Here is a 20,025-nt window from a genome sequence, read left to right as displayed (position 1 = left end):
TTATTTGCTTACTTTTATCTTATTATTTATGTCAGTTTAGACTTATAGATGTTAATTTTGTTCAATGAGCTAAAATCCAATAGTATCAATATTTATTTTGTTGCTGAAATTGCTCTGGCTTTGGCCACTAGGAGCTCCATCAGACCTCCATTCTTTTCTGAGTACTTCCTTACTTTCTGGAACCACAAGGTATTCCATCTCCCGGCACCAGCTCTGAGATCAACCATTTCTTAAGGAGCTAAGGGATTTTTTAAAAAAATAAACACAATATCATTATTACATCTAAAATCAATATTACTGTGTCAATATAATGGGATTTCTAGTTACCGTTCCAATCTCCCAGATTGTTTTGGACATTTCCTTACAGTTGCTTTTTTCAAATCCACATTCAAGCCAAGTCCACAGGTTGTAATTGGTTGATACGTCTTACAGTTTGTTTTAATCTCTAGGTTCCTCTTTGCTCTTTTGTTCTTGGCAATTTATTGGTTGAGGAAATGGGGTCATCCTTCCTGGAGAGAGCCCCCATATCCTGGGTTGTTCTCATTTGCTGCATTTCTGTGAATCACTTAACATGTTTCTCTCTAATCCTTATTTCCTATATATTGGGAGTTAGCTCCATGGCTTCATAAGAGTTACATGTTTTTTAAGACAAGGATACCTTACAAGTATACTTTCATTAGGAAGCAAGGCAAAAATACCAAGTTGTTCCTTGTTTTGTGATTTTAAGATTGATCATTGTGTCAGAATGCCAGCTTGACCAGTTCACTAAGTCCCAAATCGGTTTTATAAATAAAGTATAATGGACCTACAATTACGTCCACAAGTGGTAAGTATATATCTCAGTTAATTTCCAAATGCATATGGCACATAACCACCGTTCAGATCAAGATGCAGACCACGATTAGCCCCCCCCGGCCTCCCTCATCAATACCATCTTCCTCATCAATACCATCAATAACTCAAAGATGATCCCTGTTCTCATTTTTGACATCATAAATTTCTTTGGTATGTTTTTGAATTTTGTATAAATGGAATCATCCAGTACATACTCTTTTGCATCTGGCTTATTTCACTTAATAGTATCTGTTTGAGAATTATCCATCTTGTATCCGTGGTTTGTTCTTTTATATTGCTCAGAATAATCCCATTGAATGGATGTACCACTGTATAATTTATTTATCTACCAGCTGAACAATATTTGGGCTGTTTCTAGTTTTCGGTATTATGAGCAAACCTGCTATAAAAATGTCTCCTGGTGCACATATGACTCACGTCTGTAGTCATGTACCTGGGAGGGGAAGAACTCAGAGAATATATTTATATTTAGCACTTGGTGTTGCTGTCAAATGAATCCAAAATGGCAGTACACATTTACTTCCTGCCAGCAAGGTATGAGAGTTCCGGTTACTCTACAGCCTCACCACGACTTGGTATTTTCATTTATTTGTTTATCTTTTAAATTTCACCCATTCTGGTGAGTGTGTAGGGGGTATCTGATCCTGGTTTTAGTGTGTATTAACCTGAAAATGAATAATGCTGAGTACCTTTTCTGTGCTTATGGACTATGTACATCTTCTTTGTTTAAAAATGAAGTTCTCATCAAGTCTATTGCTCAAGCAATTGGGTCGATCTTTTCTTATTGGCTTGCAGTAGTTAGGCATTCTGGCCCTGAGTCCTTTGTCAGATGCACGTATCACAAAACTCTTTGACCACGTTCTGTCTTGCTTTTTCACTGTCCCTTGGTGTCTTTTGACCAGCAGAAATGCTTAACTTTAATGAAATCCAATTTTTCTGTATTTTCTTTTGTGGCTAGTGTTCTGTGTCTTGCATGACATCATCTTTGGTTACCTCAGGGTCATGAAGCTTTTCTTCTGGAAGCTTCATTGTTTTCCTTTTCATATTTGGGCCCGTGATCCATCTGGAAATGATTTCTGCACCCAGCAAGAGGAGGGAGACCAGGTCCGCAGGCTGTCTTTCCCACCGCCCTGCAGGTGGTGTGGTGCTGGGGGTCTTTGTTGTAAATCAGGTGACCCTGAGGTGTGGCTCCATTCCAGATTTTTTCTTCTGCTCCATTAGCCTATTTTCTGTCTTCGCACTGATACCACACTGCTTTCCCCCCACCAGCTTTTCACCTGATGCTTTCAGCAGCTGTTGATGACCATTGTCTACGTCCATTATCTTCATCAAGGGTTGCAAAATGGTCATCTCTTACTTCTATCCATTTCTTCTGGTTTTATGAGCTGGAAGACGTATAAAGAAAAAAAAAACCCTATTTGCTCACCCTGAGTGTACCTGTGACTCAAGGAACCATTCCCCTTACAGCACCTGGAGGCCTGTCTCAGGCAGGGACTGCTCTGCCCACAACCATTAGGTGGCGCTATGCTATGCTGAATATAATGTTTTTACTTCCGAAATGAACAGCAGAGAGCTTTTGTGGTTCGGTGCATTCTTTTCTGGCCTATGTTGGAGGATATGAATTCAACTTAACTTTGTTTCTCACAACTAAAAAATCTCCGATGTAGATTCATAAATCTAAACAAAAATGAACACTCTTACCCGGTATGGGTCTCATGCCCACCCTGATACCAAGAGAGCAAGAGGCAGTCCCATGGGAACCACAGGGACTTCAGAATTGGGGAAAATATTTCCCAAGGAAAGATCAAGTTTCTCTTACCAGAAGAGGGGCGGGGTGCTGGGATGGCAAGAGGGCAGAAACAACGGATGCCCACCACCGAGCACTCTAGAGAACAGCCCGCTGTAGACGTCATGTGGAATGGCAATGTCATGGCCTAGTTTTGGGGTCACAGCTGGGTCTTGGGAGGGTATAGTTGGTGGCTCTTTATGAAGTGCAGTGATTTAAGGGGTCTCTGTATCTTCCCCTCAGGGTTGTCCTGGTGCCTCAACTTCCCCCCGTGTGACTCAGTCCTTTGGGTTACAGTACTGGCCCTTGTTAGAAAGCTACCAATCAAAGGGGGGTACCAAGTATGCATTGCCTTCCCAGCCATATGCCAGCAGACTCAAGACACAGAAATGGATATCTGCAGACTGTTTTTAGTTTTTTTCAAAAGACCTAACAGATAAAACACAAACCCTAACTAAAATGTCAATTTCCCTTGCTGGGACCATATCAGCTCACACTGGTGACCCCCCGGTTGTATTCTGATCAGAAGTTATATCTGCACTTCGAGAAATAAAAGGGGCTGTGCACTGTTAATCTTCTTTGACATTTTCTTGGTAGAGATGTTTTTAATGAACTGGGTCCATGAGAGGGAAGGGACGAGCAGTAAGCGGGAAGGACAAAGGACTGGGGCGTCTGGTTGAGGCTAAGTATGAATGTGTTGCTAAGAACCCATTCCTCTTTTCAAGGGAATGTCAGTTTCTGTAGGACAAGACACTGCCGCCTTTGGACTGCTGGGAGGCAGGGCAGAGTTCTACGGTATCACAGACCCTCCTGGGCCCCTGGGTGGGTGGCATGGCTTGAGGTATGGGCACCAAAGGGAGATATCCAGGTCCTTAGGAAGCTTATCATTTTAACTAAGGCTGGTCTGCCCAGAGTTAAACCTTATTTTCCCTTCAATTTGGGAGACATCTCACTGTGTGCTAATGAGACTCCACGGAAAAGAGACATAAGCTTATACTTGAGTTTCCACAAATTCTCTAAACATCTTCCCTAACTGCCATGATTTTCTAATTGCTTACTCCATTAAGCCAAGCCCAGCTGGCTGATTAGCTGCATATCACCACCAATGAGAAAATGCAGGTGAAGATGCTCTGAAAAGCGTGGCCGTCTCTATTCAGGCGCTCTCAACCTTGGCCGCACATTGAAATAATCTAGGAGTTTGAAAAAACGCGACTCTCTGGTGCCCATCCTCAGGGATTTTGATTGAATTGCTTTGGGTGTAGACTGGGCATGGCTTTTGTTTTTTGTTGTTTTAAAAATCTCCCCAAATGACCCTAATGTGCAGCCACGATTGGGAATCACTGCTCTATAGCGGTGGTTTTCCCATTTGAGTGCATGCTAGGTCTTCTGGCCTGCAGAGCACACTTAGGAGACACTGGTCTCACAACATCTTTTATATATATATATATATATATATATATATATGTATATATATATATATATATATATATATATGTATGTATGTATATATATATGTGTATATATGTATGTATATATGTATGTATATATGTATGTATATATGTATACATATACATATGTATATGTATGTATGTATGTGTATGTATGTATATATGTATATGTATGTATGTATGTGTATGTATGTATATACATAGGTATTCCCAGGCAAAAAACAAGATACGAACACAGTTCTCTTAAATGACAATTCCATTGAAACTTCTCACATGATTTCGTATAGAATTACCCACTGGTGTGATGGTGAAGATGCTATCACCGGCTTCGCCAAACCAGGAGGGGGCTCTGATTTGCAGCACTTGCTGATGCAGGTGATATAAATTCTTCCATTGTGGATGATTTCAAGTTACCAACGCTTTAACAACCAGCTTGGAAAATTCCCCTAAACTTAACCCTTGGTTCTCAGGAGCTGGTAGGAGCCCAGTGAACCTACTCAGGTGTTTTTTGGGGGGTGGGAGGGACAATCACAAGGTCAGGGCTTATTTTTATGGCAGTGATACCCCATCCGAATATAAAATGTGCCTATCTTGTTTTCTGCAAGGCAAATAGAATCCTTAACGAGAAGAGGGATCATCTGCATTCACCCAGACCTACTGATTTGTTCTCCATTCATAGAGAGACCAGGGGTAGTAAACCAGGGGGGACAGCAGAGTGCCGGCCTGGCCCTTCTGAGGTGAAGAGCTCCCCTTAGCACTTACAAGCAGTGCACGACCGTGCGGCCTTCACCGCCGTTGTATTCCTCCTGCCACTTGTCCACTTGGCGAATGAGCTTCAGGAAGGAGCGCTTGGACACTGGTGTGTCCCTGTACATGGGCCAGCCCAGGAACTGGAACTGCTGCACCATCCGATATCCATCTTGGGGCTACAGGGCATCAGGCAACAATCAAGGAGTGGAAGGAAAACAGGCATTGTTTACTTGTGCAATACCAGCAGGCCGATTCCACCTGCCTGGACTTCTCAGCAAAGCAGTCCATTACTAAAGGCGAGGCCTGTCTATAAATACCGAAGGAAGCTTCCACTGGCCTCAAGAGTTATGAGTTTTAATCTGGAGCTGTTATAAAAAACCAGGGGTTTTAAATGACAGGCCTAATAAAAGTGAAGCAGAATGCTTATAGTTTTGCAAAAGCCAAGTGACAAGTAACACACTACGTGAGCACTGATCACGTTGTGTAGTAAGGGGCAAAATGGGTTTCCTTTAATTGCAGGTAATTTAAGGGTAAGGAATAAATTATAATCCAGAGACGTTTGTGAGCTCAGCTTACACGGCATTTGTTCTGAGCACAACACAGGTTTGCGTATTGGTGTGAATCTTGCTAAGATGTCAGTGGTCAATTAATCTTTACTTACAATTAAATGGAATTGGAGTATTCAAGAAAGTGTTAGAAAAGTGGCACAGTTTTAATCTGGCTGCGGCTAAATCACTTGGATCACGTCTCCCTCGGCCTTCGGCACCTCTGACGTGGGTGATGATTCTCGCTCTCTGACACTTTCTTCCGCAGCTCTTCCTTCTCTGCTCTCTGCCCTCTGTCCTGGCCTCCCCCTCTCCCAGACCTCCTGCTGATGGAAGCCCAGGCTCAGTGCTCGGGCCCCCTCTCTCTCCGACCTGAAGAGCTCACTCAGTCTCATGGCTTTCAACATTCCGGTAAGTCATCAGTTTACATCTCCAGGGTGGGCCTCTTCTGAATTCCCCCCTCGTAGATCCAGGCCTACTTGACATGTCCACTTAGGTATCTAACAGCTTCCTGGCCTTCTCTCCAATGCATGCCCTCCACCCCAAACAGTCCCCTTATACCCACAGCCTTCCCCAACTCAGTTAATGTCAATTCCATTGGTCCCTTTCTCAGTACCTGAATCTTGAAACCCATCCCCTGCTCCCTGGGTTCCAGCCTATTCCCAAATCCTGTTGGCTCTGCCACGAGAATATATCAGCATCTCTCTGCCTCATGTTACCTCCAACTGCTGCCACTTCACCGTCCTGTTGTCACTTCTCACTGGGCTTATTAGATTGGCCTCTTGACTGATCTGTTCTCAACCCAGAAGCTACAGTGTTCCTTTTTAATCATGCGATTCTTCTCTACTCAACCCTGTACTGGCTTCTCATTTCCTTTACGGCAAAAGCCCAAATCCCGGCAGTGGCCTGCGAGGCCCTACACGGTCTCTTTCCCCAGCCCCCCAACCCTCGGCCACTTCCCCTCTAGGTGGACAGCTCTATTAGTCGCTCTCACCTTGGCTTACTACTCTCTAGCCACATCAGCCTCCTCACTGTCTCTGGACCTCACCAGACAAGGCCCTACCGCAGGGCCTTTGTACTGACCACTGCTTCTGCCTGAAAAGCTGTCTCCAGAGAGCCGAGTAGCTGCTCCCTCACTTCGGTTGGGTCTTTGCTCGCATGGACATCTACGTAAGACAGGGACTTGTTCTCCCTCTTATTCATGGCCTTAGTGCTTCCTACCTCCCCACTTTTTTCCCTATAGCATTTATTGCTTCTAACATACTATATCTATTACAATAGCTGTTCTATCAATTATTTATTGTCTCTTTTCTCCCATTAGAATGTAAGCTCCATAAGGTTAGGGAGCTTTGTTTTGTTCACAAGCATCTAGAATGTGTTCCGAACTCCTAACCGGTGCCTGACACAAAGCAGGCACCCTAGATGTTTGGTGAATGAGAAAATAACGAAACCAGAACATAAGTAAGTGTTTCTTACTCTGGCTGCATTATAAATACGGAATATCCTGCTGATGATGTCTTCTTCTAAGTCAGCAGAAACAAATTCCACTTGGATGGGGCCATGTCTGTGAACTCCATTCTCTGGCCAGTACTGCGGACACAACTGAATTCAAAACACAGAAACGCGAGGTTAATTATAGGAATAAACTGACTATGAACAGTTTGGATGAGGTCATGTTCAGTAAGTCTTAATACTTCCTCGATTCACTTCATTTTCTTTCCTCTCTCTTTTCCTCCCAGAAAGTACACTTAAGGACTTTCTTACTGGCTGATCCCTCAGCTCCACCTGTCCTTCCAGTACTATTTCCTTCATTTTCTCAGAAAGCATCGTTAAGCCACGAGCCATCCTGCTTTCCAAGGAGGCCATGTGGATGCTGTTCAACGCATCCCATTGTAAGATCCCTTCTGCATGTCTTTATCTGGTGCCAGGGCGATGCCCCTGGCTGCCATTACAAGAGCTAAGATATTTGAGATGGTGCACGTACCTACTGACACCATATCTCTGTCCTCCCCCATGTGGGCTTGCTTTGTAATTTGTAATCACTTTGGGGAATAGGGCCATTCAGGGACAAGATACTGATAACAGTGCTGGGTTGCATTTTCATGATCTGGTCCAAATTCTCCCAGCTGAGATCTAGGAAACCTGATGTAATAAGAGTAAATGCTTTGCTGTTTTGCCTGGAGGTAGTTTTAATTAAAATCACAATTTCCTAGAGTCTCAAGCACCAGGTATTGGTGATACCGGGTAACTAGAACTTGGTGTGAACGTGACGCACAACTCAGCCTGAAAGGAGGGTTGCCGGGAAGGGTGGCTTACAAAAGAGACACCTGCATCTGCTACCACCCCACAGAAATACTAAACTTGCAGATAGGTGGGGAGAACCCCCCCAGGACTTTTCCTTCTCACAGACTTTTCCTAAAGCCCTGAGATGCTAATAGGCCTTTAAAGTCTGAAATTAAACTTCTTTTGGGACTTGGTATCCAACGATGTTTTCGGGATTAGAGTTTAATTCTCATCTTTCTGATTTACCAGAGGGACAGATGGCTTGTTGGGGGCCAAGAGGGAATCACTTCATTATCTGATAACTGGTTTCTATTGGGCCAAGAGCAGATGAAAAACCTATCTCATTTTAAGCAGAATGATGCAGCACAAAAGGAGAATCCACTCACTGAATTTCCTTTTTTTGATGACTTTCATTTTCCAAAGTATCTAAAATCTTATTGTCAAAGGTTATAAAGGTTGATTTACACCCAAGATTGCAAAATAGTTTCCCGCTAACTGTAGGTCAACTGAAACAGCGCTCTCTCTCTATTACAAAGCAGTGGAAGGTTTGCACCGCGCCATCAAGAACGAGGGCGGAGTAACTAAGGGTACTGTTTACGTTAGCTAAGTCTATGGTATTTTAAAAATTACATTTATTTATTTTAAAATATTGCCTCCATAAAATTTCCCTTCCTCACCAGCACTTCCTGGTGACAAGTTCTAAGACTGCCCTGTCAAATGACAGCTTGCTGATGTTTATTTTCCCTTTATACCCAAGTGTACCCACTGTTAAAATTAACAGGCATTATGACGGGAAGTCAAGATGGTAATAGAAGTCCTAACATGCACATTTGAACTGTCCTGCCCATTTTTCTCCAGACTGAGTGGGCTGTGCTTTCTGCTTGCTCTCTCAGTTCAAGCCCTGATTAAAGCTCGTCACTTACACCAGAGAAATATGAATGGCCCGGGCCAGCGCATGGTTCTTGGCACACTACATTCTGCACTCGGCCCAAGTAAACCGTGTAGAAAATGGCTTAAATGGTGCATAACACATCCATGAACCAGACCTATAAATACTTAAAATAGTCGAGTGCTATTCTTGCACAACTGCAGAGACTTTAAGTTCAAATGCTCAGTTTAGTGTTCTCTAAATGACTGTGTCCCAGGAGCCTCTTTCTCTCACTCTGAAAATCAGCTCTGTCTGCTGAGTGGAATTGGACTCTTTGTCTCTCCTACCAGGGTCGGCCAAAGCTTGGTTTGCATCCAGACAGTTCGGGTTTAGAATGCAGCTTTAGAATTCCAATACTGTCGTTCAAAAAGAAATGTGGAAATCACTAATATCTGAAGCACTGATATGAAAAAGGCAGTGTATCACTGCATTTCAGGATTCACATTAGGGGAAAGGGAGTGATTCTGAAGAGGGAACAGTCACTTGTCCTCTAACGGTCTTTGGCTGGAGAATCTTGAATTAGTGAAATTTAACCCATGGCATTGTGAGTTAGAAAATCAGGACCCCTGGTGCTATTTTGAGTTGGGCCTTTGAAGTTCCCTGAACTGTGGTGTCTGCTTGTCTTTAAAAATGGCTGCAATCTCTCTTTTGGAGGGGATCAGTGTGGAAGACTTCTAAAATATTTAAGCTTCTTAAGCAAAAAGGACTAGATGAGGACAAGGATTATCATCATTATTTCATTCACTAGCTTTCAAGCTAGAGCCTTAACAATATCATGTAGGGCCTCAAACATAATTAAAAAATTATAGAATTGAAGTGAATGTCCATGGAATTTATGGCAGATTGATGACAATAAAATGGATTTTAGGAAGGAAATATCTTGCCCAGGTTGGATGCTGAAACACTTCAGAGCCCTTTTTTCTTTTTTAAACTTCTATCTCTACCAGATAGAAAATTAATTCAGTTTCGGAACAAGTTTATTCTTAAAACACGAGAAGCCCACAGTTGCTGTAACACCCTGTCATGGCAGTTAAGCGTGTGACTGGTGTTGCCATCCTCAAATGCAATAAATTCAGCTCCTAAAGGGGCACTGTGCCATTGCCTGCCAACAAGCCCCTTTAAGAGAATGTTTCTAACCCCATTACTAGTACCCAGTCGTCACAGCCCTATTCTTTCTCTTTCTACGTGTGAGGACAGCAGCTAGGGGAAAGCCCCATTTATCATTCTGAGCTTCTCTTGTGTTTGAGTCCTGGTTTCATTTCTTCTTACTATCTTTACCAAAAGGTTGACAAAAGTAATCACTGTCCTTTAGAATCACTTGCTGGTCTGCACTGTCACCCCAGCGTGACCCTGTCTACTTGCAGGCTCCATGGTGAGCTGTGCCAAGAAGGACATGACCGCTCCTGGATGGGCGAAGGGGTGCGCCCAGTGCTGCTGTGCTTTCTTTGGGGCTCCCTGGCTTGTTGGCTCTGCTGGTGTAGGCAGTGTGACATCCTCATCCCACAGCTCTGACTCTACCCACTACCCTGTATCTCCGTCTAGTCCATATATCCGTCCTTTGGGGACAGCCAATTATCTAACCTTGTCTTGCCGGTCCCTGCCATCATCTAGGACGTCAATCCGTCTTTTTGGTTTCAGATTACTTTCGCCCCCATCCTTAATTCCACCTGCTTTTCACATTTGTGTTTCAGCTCTGGCTCCTACCTGTCACCTGGAGTTTGTGACCTGGCACAGGGCCTGTGCTTCTCGATGCACAAGCAGAACAAACCTAGAGTTGACCCTGGGCACGAGTCTCACCTGGGCAGGGTCCACATCATTTAGCATAACCACAGACGTGCAGTGATAATCCAGGACCAGTCTCCAGAAGTCTTTGACTGTGTTTGGTAAAGGATGCTGGGTGACTATGAAAGCCGAAGGCTGTTTATAGCTCTGCAAATACAAACAAGAAAGAGCCAGATATACTCAGGAAAATGGAAAGGGCGGAAGCTTCGGTTATCTTGTACACATGGAAATTTGTGACACGGAACTCTGGGCACATTTAACAACTGCTGAATCCCAGCACCCCTGTCAACACCAAAACAGACTAAATACAGACTGATCAGAATAGTAATGATAAAGTATTCTCACTTCCACACCCAGAAAACTTAATAAGTAGCTCTTACAATTTTTTTTGATATATCTGCTAGAAAGGCAATATCGGCCCTATACGTAAGCATTTTAATGGAGAAAATGTAACTTTACAAAGTATGTACAATGAAAATACTTCTGCTTTTCCTAAAATTTGTTCGAGGGTCATCTCTCTGGGTGACGGTGTTACTTATTCCTGCCACAGAAGGAATAATGCTTTTTACAGCCCTCGAGAGCCTTGAGTCAATTTAGGCACCTTTTTACTGATACTTCACCAACAGAATTTGAGCTTCCATATTAGCCCTGAAAATATCCATTTACTTTTCCCATCAATCGAACAGCAAATGTTCATTCAGCTAGAAGTAAACAGACTGACAGGAAGTAATGAGTTGTGTGCTATCTGTCCTGACAGACCATTTTTCCTCCCATGTTAATTACTGCCTAAATTAGGAGGACAGGGGATGAAAATAATGCTGCGAACCGTATTACCCCACTTCACTGCCTTAGTGACTTAATAGCTGTCTCTCGCTCTCCGGCCGTCGGGTTAAAAATGGAAGTGCTCGGAGAGTACCTGGGACATGTTTCGTGCAGCAATACCTCCCCACCCGTGGTCTCCGAGAGACCGAGAGCGTTGGCCGACGCAGAAACACGTGGAATCTGAAATGCGCTTTGTGGGGAAGGTGGTTTGGGTCTTAAAGAAACCAACACACACAAGGGCTGGGGAGCAGAAGGGGAAGCCTCGGCCAGCGGCCCGCCCGTCAGGAGGGGCTTCCCGTTCCCCTGGGGCGGGCGGCCGGTTACGCACGTCCATGAGCGCAGCGTTGATGTAGTTGCTACTCTCCCCGTCGATGGTGATGAGGAAGGGCAGGCAGCGGTCCGGGGGCAGGATGTCCATGCAGCGGTTCTTCTCGTGGTTCCGGGGCAGCAGCGCGATGCTGCAGTCTTCCACGCGCAGCGTCGGCGTCACCATGTTCAGGGTCTGCACGACAGCACGCAGACACGTGGGCAAGAGCACGTGGCGCTCCGTGTCACCTTCACACTCCGGCAGATCCGAGTGTCCTCAGTCGATGACGGAGTCCCGGCCCCACCGTTCCCAGCCCCCCCTCCCATACTTAGTGCCCTTTTATCCCCCTGCTGGATTTTGTCCACAGGCAGTGCCCATCACAAAAAGGGCCACCGTAGATCTGGAGGAATCTGTGCCATCTGGTCTGATTAGGGCGGGACATCTGGGTGCCTGGGAAGAAGAGGTTGGCTACAATTTCACTTAGAGTCAGGTACACTTAGACTGCCCAGCAAGTACCTCGCTCGGTCTGGCTGCACCCGTGTTACACTGTAGGACTGCCCGGTGTCTGCCTGCAACGGGGTTTAATGGCTCTGCTAGACCAGTGGTTCTCAGCCAGGTCCCTTTGCTCCCAGGGGCCCCCTGGCAACGTCTGCACAGTTTTGGTTGTCGCAACTTAGTGTGGCGGAGGTCTCCTGGCATCCAGGCAGTAGAAGCCAGGGGTGCCGCTAAACATCCTACGGAATAGCACCCACAGCCAAGAATTATCCAGCCCAAAATGTCAGTAATGCCAAGCTTGACAAGCTCTGTGTTGGCTCAGGGGTTCCAGAGTTCACTCTGGGAGACTTCTGAAGGAGCAAAGCCACAGCCAGCTGCCCCGCCCTTCTGCATGACTTACCCGGAACTCCTCTTTAATCTGGCTGGAGTTAGTCTGCGGATCCAGTTTGTTCATGTCATAATACAGAGACCTCACTTGGGAAGCAGGGACCGAGGTGTCGCCACAAAGACAGGCTTCCAGGATGGCGTCATGGATAAACACATACTGTTCCTGGAGAAGCAGAGGGGACTAGTTAGGAACAGAGAGACCAGGTGGGTCCGGAGAACTAGAGAAGGGAAGACAGCCCCCTGCAGACAAGATAATGGGACGGTGGTCCGTCCTGGACAATCCACTCCTGCCACAGTGAAACCAGGTGTAAGGACCTGCCCGCTGCGAGGTGGGGGTCCCACTACCAGTAGTGCGGATGCCCACGTGGGACAGCCGGCACGTATCCTGACTGGCCACGGGTGGAGAGACAGGAGGAAGAGACACACAAACTCAATGCAGAAGCATGAAACAGAGTGATTAAAACCACTCAGACACTGATAAATCCCAGAGCAAGCGCCGTCATGCTGTAGTAGCTGTGGCTTAACTGCCTCTGTAATTCTAAGCCCACGAGTTTGGGACTCAATATTTCAGGTGAGGAGAGGAGCAGAATCTTATCTGTCTGTCCTGAAAAGAGGCATTTGCTAACCAAGTCAACAGTGCAAAGAACGTCCAGGGAAACTTGACATCACGATGAAAATAAATAGTTTCCAGCACTCAGAACTACTTCTTTGGAGACATTAATGTGATAATTACAAAAGTCCTTATGTGTCTGGGGAAGAGCTCTTCTATGCATGCACGCGCGAGTCCACAGCTTACAAAAGGGCCCTCTCATTCTGAAATGGCACAGACTTTCCCTACAATTAATCAGTAAAGTTTTACCATATTTATTATTGATCTTTACGTGAGATTCAGAAAGAGTCTCATTACTTTTTACTTTAATTTCTATAAATTATGAGGACCCTTAATTCTTAAGAACAGCCCAGGCCTCAGAGACAGAGCAAGGGGGAAAGGGGATTTGATTGACTGTAAAATACATTAAAAAATACATTACTATCATTATCATCTTTAAAGCAAAGAATCCATATTCTAGAGATAAAAGATGATGAAAGCATTAAGAGTTTCTGCTATTTTTATTTAAGTTATTTGAAAATGGAATTAGGTTTTTGTAAATTTCAAACCAGTGGCTTTTGTAAGCTTTAACACAAAATCTAAATGGAAGGGATTCTTATTTATTCTTCATTCTGCTTTTTTTAAAAAAAAGATTTTATTTATTTGAGAGAGAGGGCACACGTGCTTGAGCATGAGTGGGGGGGAGGGGCAGTGGGAGATGGAGAAGCAGACTCCCCACTGAGCACGGAATCTGACCTGGGGGGGGGGGGCGGGGGGGGGGGCGCGCTTGATCCCTGAGAGCATGACCTGACCAAAGGCAGAGGCTTAACCTGCGAAGCCACCCAGGAGCCCCTTCATTCTGCTTTATGAATCATTTTTTCTAGGTGGTGGGTGTAATGCCTACTTAAAACAAGCAAATATTAAGTAAAAATATGAAGTTCCTCGGGGCAGGATGTAATTTTTTTTTTCTCAAACACTTACATTCCTGACATCTTGAATTCTAATTTACAGAAGTACTAGTCAGTACAGAGTATTTCTACAAAATGTGCAGGTTCCCATGATGCCAAGCCACTGGGCAGAATTTGTAGGGACAGTAGGAGAAGAATAAAGTGTACAGAGATTAGCCTTAAGCCACTTGGCAAACGCCTGGCTATTCCCAGGAGTCGTCTTGCTCTGGTTACTAGCTAGTTTAAAAGACATAATAAAAAAAACCAAGAGTACTGCATCTCTGAAAGCTTAATACAGAGACTCTACTGGGCCCCTTGATACAGAAGGATGGGCAAATTTAGGCTGCTGGCTGCAGATTCTGTTACCTGGGAGACTCCTGGCCTTTTCTGTTTATGAAAGGAGAAGAAAAAGAAGGAAGGGAGGGAGGGAGGAAGAAGGAAAGAGAGATGGCCAGGTATATCACTTTTTTTTCCAGGGAGTTTTGAAGAGACAGTTGTCAGTGTTTCTTCCCCGCCTGGCTCCGGGAGGCGGGGTGCGGGGGGCACGGGAAACAAAGCCCAGGATGGGCAGGGAGCAGCAGTACCTCTGTCTGCACCATGTTCACCCTCCGCGACCGCAGCTCCCGCACGCAGTTATAGATGTCAACCACGCCTTCCCTTTCCGCCATGTCCAACATGATATCGATCACGATGAAACAGCCCGTCCTCCCTGCGCCAGCACTGGGCGAAAAGAGGGCTCGTCAGCGAAGGAAAAAGGACCCCGTGCTTCTCCTTGTTTTACATCTTTGCTGTGGTGAGAGTCATAGCATATAAAGTGAGCCATTCTGAAGCGTGCAGTTCAGTGGCCTTTAGCACCTTCACAATGTTGTGCGACCATCACCTCTATCGAGTTCCAAAGCGCTGTCAACACCCCAAAGGAGCCCCTGTCCCCCCTGCCCGCTGTGCTTCCTTTGAGAGGCGCCGGGCACTCTGCTTACCTGCAGTGCACCACCAACGGGCCTGCGCTGGGCGGGCTCTTGGATTTAACCTGCCGGACGAACCCCAGCAGCCCCGTGGCATGATAGGGGACCCCGTGATCCGGCCAGCCAGTGAAGTGAAACTGTCTGATCTCGCGGATTTCATGCACACCTCTCTGCCGCCAGGCGGTCAGCACAGCAAGGGAGAGAACAAAGGAAAATAAATGATGAGCCAACCAGGAGAATGTCAAGTACCCCTAAGCAGTCAGGAAGCCTAGGGCTAGGAAACTATGCATTGCTGGGAAGAAGGCCGTTCTTCGATTTAACACGCACTTGGGAAGTCTTATTCCAGGTAGGAAGATGTGGGTGGGGGTGCAAGGGAGCTGACGTTCGGGGAAAATGCTAATTCACAGGTGCAACTGCAGCAAACGGATGCATCTCTGATTCCTCGAAATTCCTTTCTATGAAGTAGGCTCTAGTAACAATTTGTGTGTGCTTACATCCCGTTGTGTGAAGCGCAAGGCCACAGAGGGAGGCACAGAACAGGGACCTGAGGGAAGTCAAGGGTATCTGTGGGCTCGAGACCAGCTCCTGAAATGCAGCAGCCTGGCTGAGCTCTTCTGCACTCCGTACCTTTTTGTACCCGGTCCTCGAGCAGAGCACACGCTGTGGGTGCACAGAAAATGTCCCTGGAAGAATGAATGAGGACCGCATTCCAACTAGAGAGGCCTGAGTAGTTTTCATTTGCACCTCAAGTTTCTTAAGCTTCTCTTACTAATTTGGGTAAACATTTCATCCATTCATCCAGTCCCCAACCTTTGGAGTGAATGCCATGCTTGAGGCAGGACTCCAGATGCTGGGGGGTCACAGCTATGAGGACAGTGTTTCCTGTCTTTAAGTGGCCAAAACGGTCAGCCTCTGGCAAGCAGTCAGCACAGCAACTGTATACCATGGAAATCAAGAGGCAATTTTCCTGGAATTCTATGTTAGATCAGTAAATTGAAGAGGGAGGGATGCCTTCCTCCTGAACTGAAGGGAAGACAGAAAGAGAAAGACTTGAAGAGCTTTTTTTTTTCTAATTTACTCTTGTTTTGAAAATAATAAAGTTGATTTATATCCATCAATTTTTTCCTATGAACCTATGTGTTAAGGCTGTCTTGTAAAACAGAAATCTGTTTTGAAGAGAACACTACTTCCAGAATCAAGGCTGGATTGTAAACCTTGATCAAATTGACTTTCTCCTTTCTCTTATTTGGTGACCACTTACTGAATACCATCTCTGTGTTGGGTCCCGAGTTTGTTTTTTTTCTATCTTTTTTTTTTTGATAATGACTATGGCTTAAATACCCACTAACCTTGTCACGCTCACCATTGGTCATTGTTCACACACACTTAGTAAGCAAAGAAGAAATTCAGATTTTTTTCTTTAAGAACTGAGAATTTTTAATGTGTCTAGAAAGACTAGAAGATGCAACCAATTACAGATTTTAAGATAAGACTTGTATGCTGTCAAGGTGCTAATACGTCTTAGTTTAATAACCCACAAATGCTGAAACTTTATTTCTCTTTGAAAATCATGCTATTCTTTAACGGAGTTTAAGCATTAAGGAATTAAACCATCAGGGACTCAGAAATGACAATCCGCACTGTCGTCTACTAAATATGTTCGTGACTCCAGAGTAATTCTGCTTGGTGGTTAGGAGCCCACATCTCTTATCACTTAAACCATGGTAACATTTTGGCCGGGCCCGAAGTCTCCACCAGAAGACAAATAGTTGGGCCTGTATCACTCTCCAGCTCCCTAGAGAGCCCCCCTGAGCTTTACATATGACAACTGGGGCACGGGTGGTTCCATAAAGTGGGAAAGCCTATAATAAATATTTATTTATTCCCAAGAGGACCAAAGGGCATTTGTTTCTCCCACACGCTTTTTTTTTTTAATTTTAATTTCTTGAGATCTTCACTTCTTAGCTTTGCTAGATTTTGTCTCCAGCATCCTCCAAATTCGGAACTCCAGCCATCAGGAGATGGGCCCCCAACTGATCTCTCTTAAGACTCATTTTCTGAGCAAGGTAAATGTCAGTTTCTGGCATGCAGAAAACGTTTTCCTAAAATAAGCCTGTACCCTCTAATATGTTCACTATTGACAAGATTAGCAAAAGCCATTGCTTCTGAGCCAGCCTCATTCTTGTTCATCAACATGGTAATTTCTCCTTTTGCTGTTCTGTAATATATTTTGGGGGAAAATTATTGATGTGATCACTGACTGCAGCTCAAATATCCTGACTCGATATCAGTTATATATATTTTTTGGTTCCTTTTCATTATAACAAGCATGAATGCTACATAAATAGGTGATGTTTACTTCATTTTTCATGTAAATACAATAGGAAGGAAGAAGCCAAGACACAATAGTGCCTAGCTCAAAGTACATGCTTAACAAATATTCTGGAACGAATCAATCACCAACTACATGTTCTGCCCTTGTGAGGGCAGGACCATATTCCCACTGCCTTCTCGGAGGCACCTCCTGGGGAGACAGATTTTGGTGGCCATTGGAAGGTGACCTTCCTTTCTGCCAGGATGGTCAGGGATAGATTCACCGGGCAGCCTAGGTCCATGGAGACTTTTTGAGCTGTCTTCTTCCCGACACATGGGAACTTTGTTATTTAAAATCTATTTAGCTTTGAGTCATCCCTTGCAGGAGAAAGGAAAGATGACAATTCCATGCCAAACAAGAACTCATCAGTTTCAAATTGCAACACATCTGCTTGTTTTGCAGAGTAGAGCCCAAATCCATTTTTCACCTTGGGTCCCTTGATGCAACATACTCTCAAAATAGAATCAGAATTGCAGGCCTCTCAAAGTATATACTTGACTGGTTTTTTTTTTTTTCCTTTCTCTTCTAATGAGAAAGTTCAAAACCTACAAGAAGTGATCCACAGAAGTACTAATGATTTGTTTTCCTTAAAGATTTCAATTGCCCAGTTAGAAAATCACTAACATGTCATTTTGATTTCCCCCAAATCCTTAATAAGCTCCTCATCCTTCCCTTCCTTCCACCGACTCTTTGCTGGTTGTCTGAGGACTAAAATAACTGACTATTTCAGAAACATTTCTGTGCAGCTGGGAATGTAGGAGAGTACAATAAGAGGTTAAAAAAAGAGCAAAGAAACAAACAAACCCTTCCTTTAGCAACAGAGATGCATTTTTAGCTTATTAGAGAGCTGACTATTGTTCAAAGAACTCCATGTTTAAGTGATGGCTTTGGATGATTTTTTTTTTAAAGAAAAAAATATTGAGGGTCTTTTATCACTATCTGTTTTAATGCAGTTATTCATGAGTGCTCTTGCCAAGAGCCATACAAAAATCCTCCAATTTTTTTTTCCAATCCTGCCTAAGAAGGAAAAAAAAAAAAAAAAAGACACATCAAAGTGTAAGGTTCAGAACTTGAAGAATTGAGTCAACCAGAACTCCACATTCTTTGAAGTCCCCAAGCCTCCTGCCTACTTATTAAAAAAGACAGGCTAAGGAAAAAAATGCTAAATAGTATGAGAAACAGATTAAAATAAACTAAAGTCTTTTCAGCCTTGTGATTCTATGACAAATACGGATTTGAAAACCGGGATAGGTAGTTCAAAACATCAGGGCAAATTAGCCAAAAAGCAGAGGCTGCCATCTCCTTGATTTTCCAAAACTGGTCTTGTTAATCCCAAAAGTGCATTTGGATGCCATGAAAATTAGAGAGGAGGGCCAAGAGCCAACTGCCCAGCAGTGCGCTTATAACCAGGTCCTCCAAGGAGACCTGCTGGTATTGAAGAGTGCAAGCTTTCACCGCACCAGTCTGCGACAAAATTGTAATGGCCCGTGCAGGGCTCAGCTAGGAGGAATCAGCTCTCGATGGAAAAGTCTGCGGATCTCTGAGACAAAACAGTGTGTGCCCTTCATCCAAGGCAAGGGGAGGATTGGAAGGCAAGAGTGTTTCTCAGCCACATCACCTCCGCTCTCCCCACAGCCTACCTGTGCCACTTCTCTGGATGGACTGCAGTTTGCTTCACCTCCGGCCCCTCCCTATGTCAGCAGAAAGAGGGGGAATAAGGAAATTCCCTGTTATGCCCTACAGTGCTTCCCAGAGAAGAGGCCCCATCCATGCACATGGGATGAGGCAGAGTAGAGCCACAGCACAGCATTCATGACCCAACACCAGCAAGTACAAAGGCTAAAACCAGTATGAGAGCGAGGATGAATGAAGGGACCGGTTCATGCAAGAGTGTCCCGTGTTGACTTATGTTTCCAGGTAGGTCACTTCCCCCTGCAAAATCCATCAGGCCACGGGGAACCATAGGCCTGAAAAGCCTCAAGGGAGTAGGGGGATTCCAGGAGGGGTTAGGACCTGGGTCTCTGTACTGATACTCACTCACTACTGGGAAACCCAGATGGGCACATGACATGGACATTTATCAAACTGTGAACAAAGAAAGAGAGATGGGCCGAACAGTGTCAACCAGGTTAAACAGAAAAGGGAAAGAGACAGATCGGCCTTATCTTTTGATTTGGTGGCCACATACAGATTCCTATGAAATGGGAATGACTCACTTCAAAGATGGAACTGAGCTATTATAGACTCGGAGGCAAGGTGCAATGTTGAGGCATCACTAGATAGAGCCTACCTGCATTCAGGTATGACCACATAGAAATTACCCCAGGGAAGTTAATGAGGCTAGTCTCACTAATGCCTGACCATAGCTTTCAAAGTAGTGCGAAAACTTACCTTTTCAACAGCGAATGTTCTTATCACATATTCTGCCAGTAGTTCTGTTTCTATTAGGGTGACTTTAATGTCTTTATATATCTCTGTGTCATCTGGCCAGTACTTGCAGCATTTGACCTGTAGGAAGCACAAAGGGAATGAAGGGTTTAGGGTGTTTTTTTGTTTTTTGTTTTGTTTTCTCTTTTGGAGCTCCCCAAATGATGGGTCACAGTGCAATTTACAGGATAAAATTTGCTCACAACAACAGAAGTTGAGCTGCACACTTAAGAACGAGGTTAATTTTTAGATGACTTGTGTTTCTTTTCTCACCCCAAAAGAAAACAAAATTTGAGTTCTAAGAGTAGTAAAGCCTAGGAAAATCATCTAAAGTTAAC

The 20,025-nt window shown here is 44.5% G+C and overlaps 1 protein-coding gene across 4 annotated transcripts in view; it reads right to left on the bottom strand.

Moving 5' to 3' along the window:
* The window catches only part of PTPRM (protein tyrosine phosphatase receptor type M), a 745,411-nt gene that overhangs the window by 11,395 nt on the left and 713,991 nt on the right, over positions 1-20,025 (bottom strand). For all 4 annotated transcript variants that reach the window (XM_087869969.1, XM_087869970.1, XM_045781827.2 and 1 more), the window contains 8 exons: positions 19,652-19,768; positions 14,902-15,056; positions 14,509-14,644; positions 12,402-12,551; positions 11,528-11,701; positions 10,393-10,524; positions 6,861-6,986; positions 4,852-5,015 (listed from right to left, as the gene is read on the bottom strand). In XM_087869969.1, coding sequence (XP_087726095.1) covers positions 4,852-5,015; positions 6,861-6,986; positions 10,393-10,524; positions 11,528-11,701; positions 12,402-12,551; positions 14,509-14,644; positions 14,902-15,056; positions 19,652-19,768 — 1,154 coding nt within the window. The remainder of the gene's footprint in view (positions 1-4,851; positions 5,016-6,860; positions 6,987-10,392; positions 10,525-11,527; positions 11,702-12,401; positions 12,552-14,508; positions 14,645-14,901; positions 15,057-19,651; positions 19,769-20,025) is intronic.

The sequence above is a fragment of the Ursus americanus genome, chromosome 19 (genome assembly GCF_024610735.1).
Source record: "Ursus americanus isolate L20-20 chromosome 19, mUrsAme1.1.p, whole genome shotgun sequence".
NCBI classification, from domain to species: Eukaryota; Metazoa; Chordata; class Mammalia; order Carnivora; family Ursidae; genus Ursus; species Ursus americanus.
Note: the sequence above shows the minus strand (reverse complement) of the source record. Positions and strands in the feature narration are given on the sequence as shown.